Here is a 14,334-nt window from a genome sequence, read left to right on the forward strand (position 1 = left end):
ATTCAGTTAGTGGCTTACTAATAGTGCCGTAATTCTTGACAAAGCGTCTATAGTAGCCGGTCAATCCTAAGAATCCCCTGAGTCCTTTGATATTCCTGGGCTGTGGCCACAAGGTCATGGCTTTAACCTTGTTTGGATCAGCAGCAACCCCTTTACAACTGATGATATGTCCCAAATATTCAACTTCTTCTCTAGCGATTTCGCACTTGCTTCTCTTAACAAACATTTGTGAGCCCGCAATTTATCAAAGACCAGCTTCAATTGGTGCTCATGCTCTTCCAGATTACTGCTATAAACTAGAATATCATCGAAAAATACTAGTACGAATTTTCGAAGATACTCAGCAAACACTTCGTTCATCAAAGCTTGAAAGGATGCGGGGGCGTTAGTTAAACCGAAAGGCATAACTAAAAACTCGAAATGGCCTTGGTGAGTTTTGAATGCAGTTTTGTAAGTGTCATTCTCATGGACCTTGATTTGATGGTACCCACTACGAAGATCAAGCTTGAAATATACAGTACTGCCTTTGAGTTCTGCTAGTAATTCTTCAATGACGGGAATTGGGAACTTATTCTTGACTGTTATGGCGTTGAGTGCCCTGTAATCTACCACCAACCGCCAAGTATTATCCTTCTTCCTCACCAGGAGAACAGGGGATGAGTAGGGGGATGTGCTGGCCTTGATTACCCCAGCCTCGAGCATTTCCTTGGTGATTTTTTCAATTTCTTCTCTGTGTGCTAGAGGACATCTGTAAGGATGAGAGTTCACTGGTTCGCTACCAGCCTTGAGGGGAATGTGGTGATCATGGTTTCGGGGAGGAGGCAGTTGAGTGGGCGAAGCGAAAACATCAACATAGTCTTCCAATACTTGACTGATGTTATTAGGGAGCTTATCTGTGACGTTGGGGAGACCTTCAAGTGTTGTTACTTGAATGAGGAAATAGGCCTCTTCTTTGTGAAACTTATTATTTCCTTTCTTCAGACGCAATTGCACCTTTGCAGGGTTAGTGAATTGTTGTAAACCCACCCTTTTGCCTTGGTGGTTTACTGTAATCATGCCCTTGGCGTAATCAAAGGTAACGGGGCTCACCGTAGTCATCCATTGAGCACCCAAAATGATGTCATAACCCCCCAGAGGAATAAGGTGCATATTGGTGGAAAACACCTCGTCTGCCATGCTCCACTTAACTGGCTCCACCGTTGTATTGCACTGGACCTTGTTTCCGTCGGCAACTGTAATGCTAAAAGGTGCACAGGGATTTGTTTTGAGTTGCAACCTTTTTGCCAAGTTCTGGGACATGAAATCATGCGTAGAGCCACTGTCTACTAAGATATTAACAAGGTGCCCTTGGATGTTCCCCTGCAATTTAATAGTTCCGCTGCCCTGAGAACCATTCATGGCGTGTAGCGAGACCTTAGCCGCTGCACATTCATCTTCCTGTGGTTGTTCTGTGTTACAACCTTCCCAGGTAATAGTTAATTCTTCTTCATTCTGTACTGCAGCTACCTCTTCATCTCCAATGAGGACAAACAATTTTTTCTTTCTGCAATCATGCCCTGGCTCATACTTTTGATCGCAGTGGTAGCATAATCCCTTCTGCCTTTTTTCAGTTAGCTCAGCCAGAGACAACTTCTTAAAACCCTCTGTGGGAGGTTTAGACCCTGTGTTATCACTGAAACTTCTAGTAGGGTAGGATTTTGGCAGGGTTTTGGTATGTGTTCCCATGGCTCTGTAGCGTTTGTCCAGTACAGTGAGAAAAAACTTTTGGCCTCTGGCCAGATCTCTTGCCTCCTGCATAGTCTTGGGTTTCTGGTTGTACAAGTGTTGAGCAATGTCATCTTTAAGGCCACTAATGAAGTTGTCAATATAGTAAGATTCTCGGTGGAAACCCTCTTCTGCCATAACATAATTTCGTAACTCATCAAACTGAGTTATATACTCCTCCACTCTCCCCTTTTGTGTCAATTTATTGAACTGCCCCACCAGGTTTTCATAGCCCACCTTCGAGAATCGTTGACAAACCAGATTACAAAATTCCGGCCACAACAAATTAGATTTCTCCCTTTCTACTGTTCTATACCATATATCAGCATCATTCTCCATGTGTAAAGCTGCACATAAGACCCTTGACCTCAGATCAGTAGTGGGGTTTAACTGAAAAAACTTTTCGCACTTGTTTAACCACCCCCTCGGGTCTTTTCCATCAAACTTTGGGAAATCCAGCTTTGGGGTTTTGTACGGTGTGGTGATAGAGGGTATAAACCCAATGTTTTGTGGGTTTGAGTTGGGATGGATGGGGTTTGCAGTTGGTTGACTAAAAGTGGAGTAGTGGTTTTGTGGTGTTGAAACTGAGTTTTGGGTGAAGTGAGGGTATAAAGGCAGAGCATAGGGGTTTAAAGTGGACTGAATGTATGGTGGTTGGTAAGATGCCAAACCCGTTGTAGGTTGGGGCATAGGGAAAGAGGTGTTTGGCCAGCTGTTGGTTAAAAACTGGGTTTGAGGAACAAAAAAGCCAGGAGGAGTGGTGGGGTTTATGGTGGTGTGTAGAGTAGGCTGGGAAGGGTTTATGGGTCGTGGAAAAGGTGTGATGGTTGAGCCACTCCAGTTAATGCTACGAAAATTACTCATGTCACCAGAGCTAACAGAGCTTTCAATAGTAGCAATATGAGTAGGAGTTTGTGGATTAGAGCTTACCAGTGTGACGATATCTGAAGTTGGAGCATCATTTCCCCCAGGTATTGAAGCCCTACCCAGAACCTCCTTCTTCAGTAACGCTGTAAGCTCATCTAGACGAGTTTTGACCTCAAAATTACTCTGTCTCACCATCGCCACATCCATCTTTAGCTGACCCATTTGTTCTTGAGTCGCTGTGTTAAAACTTTCAAATGTGCCCAGCTTTTCTTCCAACGCTGCAATGGATTTTTCATGCTTCTGAATAGTGGGTTTATCTGCCATCAAGATTCAAAGAAAAGTTTCCGAGGGCCGACGGCTCTGATACCAATTTGTGATGTTTTTGATAGTTTTGTTAGGGTTTTGTGTTTTTGGATTTATGTTAAACAGAAAGAACAACAGAAAAGGAAGCAAAAGGCAAGCTATTTCATTTCATAAAAAGTGATAGTGGGCGGCTTCCAGCCTTTATGGACAGACCCTGCTCATGTTTGCCACGTGGCCTTAGCTTACTGGTTCCCAAAATAACAGAAACTACCACTACTGAAAAACAGACAATGACATAATAATTAAAGGTGCACATCAAAACGACATCGTAACAATAGTGGACAATGTGAAAATGTGACAGAAGTCCATCGAGAAGCTAACAAAAACCCAAAACCTGTAAATATCAGATGAACAAATTGAATCAGAACAGCCTGTAAGTCCACCGAGAAGCTAACAAATTAATCGAAGATAATAATTGAAACCACCTGAAGAGTGTAAATATCTGATAAACAACCGCCTGAAGAGTGTAATTACCAGAGAGAGAGAGAGTCAGAGACTTTGTTGCCCCCCTTTGAGATGAGAGAACCCTAACCCGCTCCTATTTTCACGAAGTGCCGCTCTTATTTTCAGTTTTTCACAAAGTGCCGCTCTTATTTTTGTTCGATTTCGCGGTGCTCTAATTTTTAATATAAAAATAAATGTATAAGCAAAATAAGAAGCAAATACTCACTTAAAATTTTCATTATCTAAATAGTGCGTTGCGGCGGTCTATAAAAATTATATTAATGATTCAAAATTAATATTTGTAGCATAATATAAATTTGCGAAAGCTTATAAAAATATATATATTAATGATTCAAAATTAATATTTGTAAAATAAAATAATATTTATATTATAACCATATCGATGCAATACCAATATTAATACTACAAAATTGGACTATACCACGTATAATTGCGAAATTGCAACAATCTTTATTTTTTTCTAATATTGTATAACCAGCCTTCACTTAAAAGGTGCTTGAACCGAGCAAAAAGATATTGTGAAAGTATTGCAGAAGTATTGCATTAATAATATTTTCTTGTATACAAAGTAAACCATATAAAAATTAACAGCAACAAACATGTCTGATTGTCAGTCTTCTTGTACTTTTGAATTTTTTTTCCAATATATCCGTAAATATATAAAGGTAATTTTTATATTAGATATTTTTTAAAATTAAAATCATAATTTGAACTTTGTTCCAATAATTTTGATACTAAAAATGGTTAGTAGATTTTATTTTTGATATTTTGAAAAAGGCAGCTCCAATATATCGAAACTAAAAAAGCTAGTTTTTATTTTTGATATTTTTCATCCAAAAATTTTAGAAAATTTAAAAAATAAAATGAAGCTATCTGAGAGCCGTCACCTACACGCCCCTCGCTTCTCCTTTATATAATTATATTGATTTGAAATATAATAAAAATGTATATCTCATTATCACTATTTGGATCATCACTTTGTGATGAGCATATTTTTTCCGAATCTGAATCAAACTCCATTTCTTCTTCTAGTAATCCTTCACCGTCATCTAAATCTATTATTCCTTCATTATCATTAAGATATGTAAGAATATCTTCTGTACTGATCGTGTTTAAGTGTTCAGGTAACTCATCTTGATGCGGCTCTTGTGGTGATTGAGTAGCTTGTGGCAATTCAACAAGCAGACGGGTTTTAATTTTACATACGACTAAACAATCTATCTTGTTTCTTCTAACATTTGAATAATTGAAAAAATAGACTTGCATGGCTTGACTTGCCAAAATAAAAGGTTCGTAAATAGTATAGATCTAATCGAGCGAAGAGGTCCTGAGATAATACCTCGAACAATTTCATTTGGAACCGATGATAGATTTTGTGCCTGAAAGTAGTATTAAATATAATAAGAATACATGTGTATATAATTGACCTTCATGAACCATATTAATAAAAATCCCGCTTTAACACAATTGATTGATATTAATAAAAAAATTATTGAACTTGGATATGTATATGTGATTTATAAAAAAATTATTGAATAATATTAATAAAAAAATTACCAATGGAATTACCAACGGAAATAGTGATGAATTTATTACCAACGGAAATTCCGTCGCTAACTGACTGATTACCAATGGAATTACCAACAGAAATAGTGATGAATTTATGACCAAGTTACCAACGGAAATTCCGTTGCTAACTGACAGATTACCAATGGAATTACCAACGGAAATAGTGATGAATTTATCACAAGGTTACCAACGGAAATTCCGTCGCTAACTGATAGATTACCAATGGAATTACCAACAGAAATAGTGATGAATTTATCACCAAGTTACCAACGGAAATTCCGTTGCTAACTGACAGATTACCAATGGAATTACCAACAGAAATAGTGATGAATTTATCACCAAGTTACCAACGGAAATTCCGTTGCTAATTGACTGATTACCAATGGAATTACCAACGGAAATTGTGACGAATTCATCATCAAGTTACTAACGGAAATTCCGTCGCTAATTCGTAACAAGTCAGTTGATATTTGGATTCTAAGATTTCCGTTGGAAATCCGTTGATAATTCTGTCGCTATAACTTAGCGGAAGATTTTGGCGCCCCGTTTCCCAACGAAATATTCCGTTGGTAAATTTTAGTTGGTAGTCCGTTGGTAATCTGTTGTTGATGGTTTGACCTCCTCCTGCACAAAAAATGGTCAGTATTCCGTTGGGAAATTGTAACGGAACTGTTTCCGTTGGGAAATTTGGTTGGTGATTTCGGGATTTCTTGTAGTGGCGAGAGAAGTATGTTGATGCGTGGTAAAGGATTTTGCATTTATATGCTATGTCTATAGCTTGGTGTGCGACCCCAAAAGGCTGACGGGCCTGGGCACGAGTGTGTATTTTTGTTAGAATTCCAATCTTAATACAAGTTATTACTCATCTTCTTGCATTTTGTGGATGGTGAATACGATATGTGTAAAGGTAGCATAAGAAGATAATGCATAGACAAGAGACAAAGCATTTTAGTGTGGTAATGAAGATTGCATGAATAGCCCGGGATGATAACCAGGGATGAACTTGAAGTTGGCAAAACCCAGCAAATGTATATAAAAAGATTGCGGTATAGGGAGGTAGCAACACCTGTATGCTGCTATGGTTGTGAGATGGCGCGCTGTGCAAAATTTTTTTATTTTTATGTATACACAATAGTAATAAAGGTTGACAAACGCCTTTGACCGAGATAAATGACACAACTAATGTTTTATGGTGGAAGTGAGGTAGCGGACTATTATTATACATATACTAGCTTTGATGTATATAACTTGGTATGTATATGATGGGCCTGAACAAAAGTGGAAGGCCTGGCCTGGCCAGGCTGAGATGATGCATGGGAATTAAGGATGTAATCGCGGGCAAGAGCTGCAAGCGGGAGCGGTATATGTGATATGTGTGTGATGAATAAAGATGGAGGGCCTAGACTCAGTGATGAGGTGACGGGCCTGGCCAAAAATAAGATGTTGACACGCGAGTAAGAGCTCCAAGCATGTGATATGCATATGCTAATATGTGTGGCTCATAAATTACTCAACAAATTTTTGGCCCGCGCTGCCTATATACCCGGGCCAGGGAAAAAGTGCAAGACCTAGCAAATAATTGTTAGCAACCCTATGTGAAGTTTAGTGAAAAATACAATTTGGTGTCTTTCAAAGTGATAGCGGACAATGAGTAAAAATAAAAATATTTGACCAAATATTAAATCTGATGTTGTGCTCCAAATTGTGAAAATAGTGATGAATATGCTGGAAATATTTAAAATGATTGTTTTTGCAATAAAATAATCATATAACAGGGTAAATAAATTTGTAAAAATTGCAGGGCTTGATTTAATGCATTAAATGTGCAGTAATATTTTCACCAAATGAGAATAATATTTTTTACAGTATTACAAATAAAAATGTGTCGCAGCAGCCCCTTAAAAAAAGAGGTAATTTTCAAAATTTTAGAAAATATGAATCTAAAATTTGTTTTTGCTTTTTTTTGCTTTCAATAGAAATTTGTAAATGAAAGTGTGAATTAATAAATGTAATGTGCAATTTTTTTTTTGTATTAAAATGTGAAAATATTTGGCAAACAAACAAAATTGTGATAAATATGCAAATATGCACTTAAAATTTTTGTATAACGGAGCATTAACAATAGTGCATCGGAGAATGAAAAATAAATATGTTGCGTCTTGTGCTTTAAGAAATGAAGCTGTAATTTTTTTTTTGACAAATATATTGAGTGATATGAATATTTTTCTTCAACTAATATTTTTAAGAGAAAAAAAATAATTGTTGAGAGAAAATAAAGTGAAATAAATAGAGTTGGAGGGTTGCAGTAAAAAATATATAATATTGTAACATTGAACAAGAGTTTATGTGTCCGCGTCAAATATATATATGGGATAGTTTGACAACAGGAATGCATCAGGTAGTGTTTAACCTTGGGTAGACGCCGGGAGAATTGGAAGGTAGCGGGCAAGTGGAGGTAGGGGACACAATAATATATAGCAGGGGTGATGCTAGTTGGCAATTATTTTAGTAACAATATTGATAGGGCATCAAATGACTAGACAAATAAGTGATAAAGTGTGAAGAGTTATAGATGTCAATGAATAATAATATGAATATATATACTGTAACGTGATATTTGAAGCATAAAAAGTAAATGTAATCATGATAGATTTGTGAGCTGGCAGGACAATTGTGAATATAAAAATTTATGCAGGAAAAAAAGAACCTATAATAGTGGTCTAGTTGTTTCGTGAGCGAGATAAGCATGTTGAGGCATCATGCTTTTTATTTAATAATATTTAATTTGTTGAGATGATCCAAAAGGTTGATATTTGTGGCCGCAGTGGACAAGGCCGCTTCCAATTGCCAGATGCTCCATGTATTGGTATTTTAAGTGTAACTTGCTGGTATTTGATGTAGAATAGAAAGACCGGACCTGCAGTAAAGGCGGACCAAAATTTGTAGTATGTTACTTTGTTGCTTGGTGTTGTGAGATAGATGCATGATGCTTTTTTTGCTTGTTTTTGTGAGATGCATATATGATGTTTTGTTGCTTGCTTTTGTGAGGTGCATGATGTTTTGTTGCTTGCTTTTGTGATATGTGCATGATGCTTTTGTTGCTTGCTTTTGTGAGGTGCATGATGTTTTGTTGCTTGCTTTTGTGAGATGCATGAGGCTTTGTTGCTTGTTTTGTGATATGTGCATGATGCTTTTGTTGCTCGGTTGCGGGAGATAGTAGCATGTTGCTTTTTTTTGTGTGCTTTTGAGAGATATGTGCATGTTGTTTTTTGCTTGGTTTGGCTTGTTAGTCCGCTTGAAGAGTTGCTTGTTGCTCCACTTAGAAAAGTGGTGTGATGCTCCTTTTGAAAAGTGGCATGGTGCCCCACCCAAAAAGTGGCATAATGTCCACCTAGTAACAATGAAATAGCTTGATGCTCCGCTTCCACTTGGTGAAGATTGTAATTTTATTTTATTTTTTTGATGACCCGCTTTCACTGATTCATGTGTTAGCTTTCTTTGCATAAATAATCGCGCAGGTGCTGAAGGCTTTTCGTAATGAAAAAGGTCCCTTCCTGGCGCGCCAAATGATAACTCCTTTTCTCGTCGATGGTTCCAATGCACTGTTCCGGGAAACTTAGGTCGCGACCTAACCTGCAAAACAACGCCGCACGGGGGGGTGTCCCGTAAAGCGCCTCCGGCGTGATAATCAATGATCGGAATGCTTGACAAGTAGGGTAATCATAGAGCCGAAACTCTAAATGTGCGAGGTGTGATATGTGGTTTTTATACTTTGAAGAGTGAATATTTGTGATAGTAGAGAGAGTGTATATTTTGCATGTTTTGAAAAATGCTTGATGCTAGTTAGCGTCTCCACCTTTAATGTGCACAAAGACCTATATTTATAGTGTAGTCATATGGCCCCTGGTGAACAAATGGCATGTGCCGTGTTGTAGTGCAAGTCTGGCTTTACCTTGAGCGGTACATCATCATACTGCCTGTCATTGAGTTGTTGTACCTGCATGCTACAGTTGAGTTGTATCAAGTATAATAGTTACAGTGTTTTTGTCCTTGTGGCATGGGTGTATCACATGGGTGTACCGTGTGGTGTTAGTCTTTGCATTTATATAATTGTTTATCATATTTTGTCAACACTATAGATATTAAATGATAATTATGCAAGGTACTATCATATACTATGTTAGATATAATTGATGATTACTGCTAATGTTCTTAAAGTTTGTTTTAGAACAGGAATCATCAGAGTTTAAGCTAGAAGCTGATCAGAGTTAAGTAAAGTCTGACAGAGTTTAGTAAAGTCTGACAGAGTTTGATAAAGTCTGATCAGAGTTTACATAGTCAAGACTCGACAGAGTTTACACGTGGAAAGAGCTCAGAAGCGGATATACTTCAAGGAAGGATAGAAGCTGAGGAGTGATTTGCTGACTATGGAAACTAAACAGAAAACTGGAGCAATCTTTGATTGATAGATTTATTAGCTGATTTATAGGATATCAAATCAGAGATTGATTTTGTAACTGTGTCTATATAAACACAGATTAGGGTTACTCTATATGAGTTGAGTTATCGAGTATATTGTAAAGAACCCTAGCAGCTCTTTGTGATACAATATAAATCACTGAGAGAGTTTTGTAACTATTAAAGCTTTGTGAATATAAGAGTTTATTGCTTTCGATCTCTTATATTGTCTTATTGTGTTACAGATTGTGATCACTATATCATTCTATATAGTGAAAATATAGGACCTAACAAGTGGTATCAGAGCCAGCTCTGTTAAGATTACTACAGTGAGATCTTAAACACAATCATGTCTGAAAAATCACAAGCTTCATCCTTTAGAGTTCCAATCCTTAAGGCATCTGAATATCCAGTCTGGAAAGAAAGAATGATCATATTCTTAGACTCTGTTGATCCAGAATACCTTGACAGGATTTTTGATGGACCACATATGCCCACCAAGCTCTCTGTTGGGATTGCAGATGAACCTCAAAAGATGGTTCCAAAAGAAAAGAAAGACTATACTCCAGAGGACATCTCATCAATCAGCAAAGATGCAAAGGTGAAGCATCTGTTGCATAGTGCCCTTGATAATGCAATGTCTAATAGGGTGATTGGGTGCAAAACTGCTAAACAAATCTGGGATGCTCTGGAAACCAGATGTCAAGGAACTCAGGCCATTAAGAAAAACAGAAAAACAATCCTTACACAGGAGTATGAGCACTTTGACTCAAAAACTGGTGAGTCCTTGACAGATCTGTATGATAGATTTGTCAAACTGCTGAATGACTTATCTCTGGTGGACAAGGAATATGATCTTGAAGACTCAAACCTCAAATTCCTTCTAGCTCTTCCTGAAAAGTGGGATTTGAAAGTCACCACAATAAGAGACAATCTTGATCTTGGAGAAATGTCTCTTGATGATGTTTTTGGAAGACTAAAGACTCATGAACTTGAGATGGAGCAGAGAAGCAAACGCCATGGAGGCAAATCAAAGTCTGTTGCTCTGAAAGTTCAGGAGGAAGCTGCTAAGAGCAAAGGAAAAGCTCATGTCACAAAGTCTGACATTGAGTCATCAAATTCTGATGACTCAAACTCTGATGTCTCAGATTCTGATGACAGTGATGGTGAGATGATGCAGTTAGCAGCATTGATGGTGAAAAGCTTCAAGAAGTTGGCTTACAAAAAGTTCAACAAAGGCAAAAGTTTTTCAAGAAAAGACAAAAACTCTGACAGAGTTTATGACAAGAAGAACTTCAGGAAGAATGAGGGCAAGGAAGGGAAAGCTGGAAAAGCTGACAAGTACACCTGTTTCAACTGTGGTGAAAAGGGTCACTTTGCATCTGAATGCAAGAAGGCCAAAAAGGAAAAAGAAAAGGCCTTTATCACCAAGAAAGGAAACTGGACAGATACATCTGATTCAGAAGAAGAAGTCAACTATGCTCTAATGGCAAACACTGACAACAACTCTGAATCTACTGCAAAGGTACCTCATTCTACACTTGCCTTTGATACTGAAGATATAACTGAGTTAAGATTATTTCTTAAAACTTTGCACACTAGCTTTAGAGATCAGACTTTAGAAAATGAAAGATTAAAATCTGAAACTCTGAGTGTAAAGAAAAGGAATGATTTTTTAGAAAAAGAATTAGTTCAAATGCTAGAAGTTCAGAAAGAAAGAGATGATGCTGTCATTGTCAAAGATGAATTATTAAAGAGGTATGCATCTCTTCAATCAGAACTTGCTAAGGAGAGGGAGATTATTAAGACATGGACTAGTTCAGGCAAAACTACTCAGGATATCTTAGGTAGTGGAAATTGGAAAAAGGGACTAGGTTACACTGATAACTCAGAAGCTGAGTCATCAAAAACAGAGTTTGTCAAAACTCAAAAACCTAAGGTTAAACCTGTTAAATTTGTTGCTGAATCCTCTAAGTCTAAACAGAGTAGACCAAAATCAGAGATTAACAACAATTTAAAATCTGAAAAGCCCAAACAGGTTAACATAGGACTGATGACTCAGAAACAGCTTAAACATAAGCTTAAAGAGGTAAAGTCTGATGACAAAAACAAGGAGCCTAGGAAAAACAGAAATGGCAAGATTGGCATAGACAAGAGTAATAACTACATGCCTGTTCCAAATGCACCTAGGAAGACATGCCATAACTGTGGTAATACTAATCATCTTGCTAATTTTTGCAGGAAGAACAAGGACATTAACTCTTTACCTACAAAGTCTGGAGTTAGAAAAAGTAGTATTAGATATAAACCACAAGATCCATGTTTTCATTGTGGTAGTTTATGGCATTCTATTTATACTTGCAAAGAATATCATAGTTTGTATTATGATTATTATCAATTGAAACCTTCTTTAAAGGTTAATAAAAACTCTGCAAGTACAAACTCTGTTTCCAGTACAAACTCTGTTGCAAAGTCTGTTAGCTCAAACTCTGATAATAATACCGCTGCAAAAGCTAACAAACTTAATAAGGCCAAGGGATCCAAGCAAGTCTGGGTCCTTAAAACTAACAATTAGTGGTCTTTGTGATTGCAGGGCAACAGGAAGAATATCCTAGTCTTGGACAGTGGATGTTCAGGACACATGACTGGAAATAAGACCCTGCTATCAGAGTTTGTGGAGAAAGCTGGCCCAAGTGTTTCTTATGGAGATGGCAACATAGGAAGGACTCTGGGATATGGCAATATCAATCTTGGAAATGTCATCATATCAAATGTAGCTCTTGTTCAAGGGCTAAAGCACAATTTACTCTCTGTCAGTCAGATCTGTGACAAAGGGTATCATGTTGATTTCTATGAAGAACACAGTGAGATAGTAAGTAAGTCTACAGGCAAGGTGGCAGTGATTGCACACAGACATGGAAATATTTATGAAATTCACCTGCCTACAAACTCTGAGGGAAAAGCAATTTGCTTATCTACAAGAATCTCTGCAGAAGAAAGTTGGAAGTGGCACAAGAAGCTCTCACATCTAAATTTCAATTCAATAAATGAGCTTATAAAGAAAAAGCTTGTGAGAGGACTCCCTGAATCACTACTAACATCTGATGGATTGTGTGATTCATGTCAAAAAGCCAAGCAGAGAAAGACATCTTTCAAGAGTAAGACTGAATTCTCAATAAACAAACCATATCATCTTCTACATGTTGATCTATTTGGACCAGTCAATGTACCATCCATTGCAAGGAAGAAATATGCTCTTGTCATTGTTGATGAGTATACCAGATACACCTGGGTATATTTTCTTCACTCTAAAGATGAAACAGCCTTGCATCTGATGGATCATGTGACACAACTGGATCATGGATCTGATGACAAAGTGAAAATCATTAGAAGTGATAATGGAACTGAGTTCAGAAATTCAACAATGGAGGAGTTCTGCAAAGAAAGAGGTGTAGTGCAACAATTCTCTGCACCTGGTACACCACAGCAAAATGGTGTAGTTGAGAGAAAGAACAGGACTCTTATAGAAGCTGCCAGAACTATGCTTGATGAGGCTAAATTGCCTACTTATTTCTGGGCAGAAGCTGTTCAAACAGCTTGTTTCACTCAAAATGCAACCTTGATTAATAAGCATGGCAAAACTCCATATGAGATGGTGAAGAAAAAGAAGCCAAATCTGAAGTACTTTCACATATTTGGGTGCAAATGCTTTGTATTGAAGACTCATCCAGAACAGCTTACCAAGTTTGATTTAAAAGCTGATGAAGGCATTTTTGTAGGTTATCCTATCATAACAAAGGCCTTCAGAGTCTATAATCTGAGAACCAAGGTGATCATGGAATCCATACATGTGTCATTTGATGACAAAAGAATAATGGGTCTAACAGATATGGATGATCATGAAGAACTGCATTTTGAAAATGAAGAAATTTTCTCTGATTCAACAAACTCTGATGATCAGTCAAACTCTGACTGTGAACAGAATACAGTAAACTCTGATGAAAACTTACAAGTTCATGATGGTGAAGCACTTGCTGAGGGGGAGCATCAGAATGTTTCAGACTCTACTCAAGACTCATCAGAGAATACTAACTCAAACTCATCAGAGAATGCTGATTCAAACTCTGATAGCACAATTGCAGGGGGAGCTACAGAGAATAATCAGCAGAGTCAGGAGAGCATGGATCAAGGGGGAGGATCCAATGATGAAAATGGTCAACTTCCACATGCTAGGAAGTGGACAAAATCTCATACACCTGATTTAATTATTGGAAATCCAGAAGCAGGTGTACAAACAAGGACAGCTACAGCCAATGAGTGTTTACATCATTGCTTTCTGTCACAAACAGAACCCAAAAAGGTGGAGGAAGCTCTTCAAGATGCTGATTGGATTCAAGCAATGCAAGAAGAGTTAAATGAATTTGAGAGAAATAAAGTCTGGACCCTAGTACCAAGACCTAAAGACAGATCCATAGTTGGTGCAAAATGGGTGTTCAGAAACAAAACTGACAGTGAGGGTGTCATTACAAGGAATAAAGCAAGGCTTGTGGCAAAAGGGTATTCACAACAGGAAGGTATTGATTATGATGAGACATTTGCTCCAGTTGCAAGATTGGAGGCAATTAGAATCTTTCTGGCCTATGCTGCACACAAGAAATTCAAAGTATTTCAGATGGATGTCAAAAGTGCTTTTTTAAATGGGAAACTGGATGAAGAGGTATATGTTGAACAACCTCCAGGCTTTGTGGATCCAAAACATCCAGACTATGTCTACAGGTTGGACAAAGCACTTTATGGACTAAAGCAGGCTCCAAGGGCATGGTATGAAACTCTAGCTCAATTTCTTCT

The 14,334-nt window shown here is 37.6% G+C and overlaps 1 protein-coding gene across 1 annotated transcript; it reads right to left on the minus strand.

Moving 5' to 3' along the window:
• Positions 1-114: 114 nt before the first annotated feature.
• Positions 115-2,955, minus strand: LOC135147942 (uncharacterized). The gene has a single exon (XM_064082010.1). The coding sequence runs from the start codon at positions 2,953-2,955 to the stop codon at positions 115-117; it is 2,841 nt and encodes a 946-aa protein (XP_063938080.1).
• Positions 2,956-14,334: the final 11,379 nt, after the last annotated feature.

This window comes from Daucus carota, chromosome 7 (genome assembly GCF_001625215.2).
Source record: "Daucus carota subsp. sativus chromosome 7, DH1 v3.0, whole genome shotgun sequence".
In the NCBI taxonomy this organism is placed as follows: Eukaryota; Viridiplantae; Streptophyta; class Magnoliopsida; order Apiales; family Apiaceae; genus Daucus; species Daucus carota.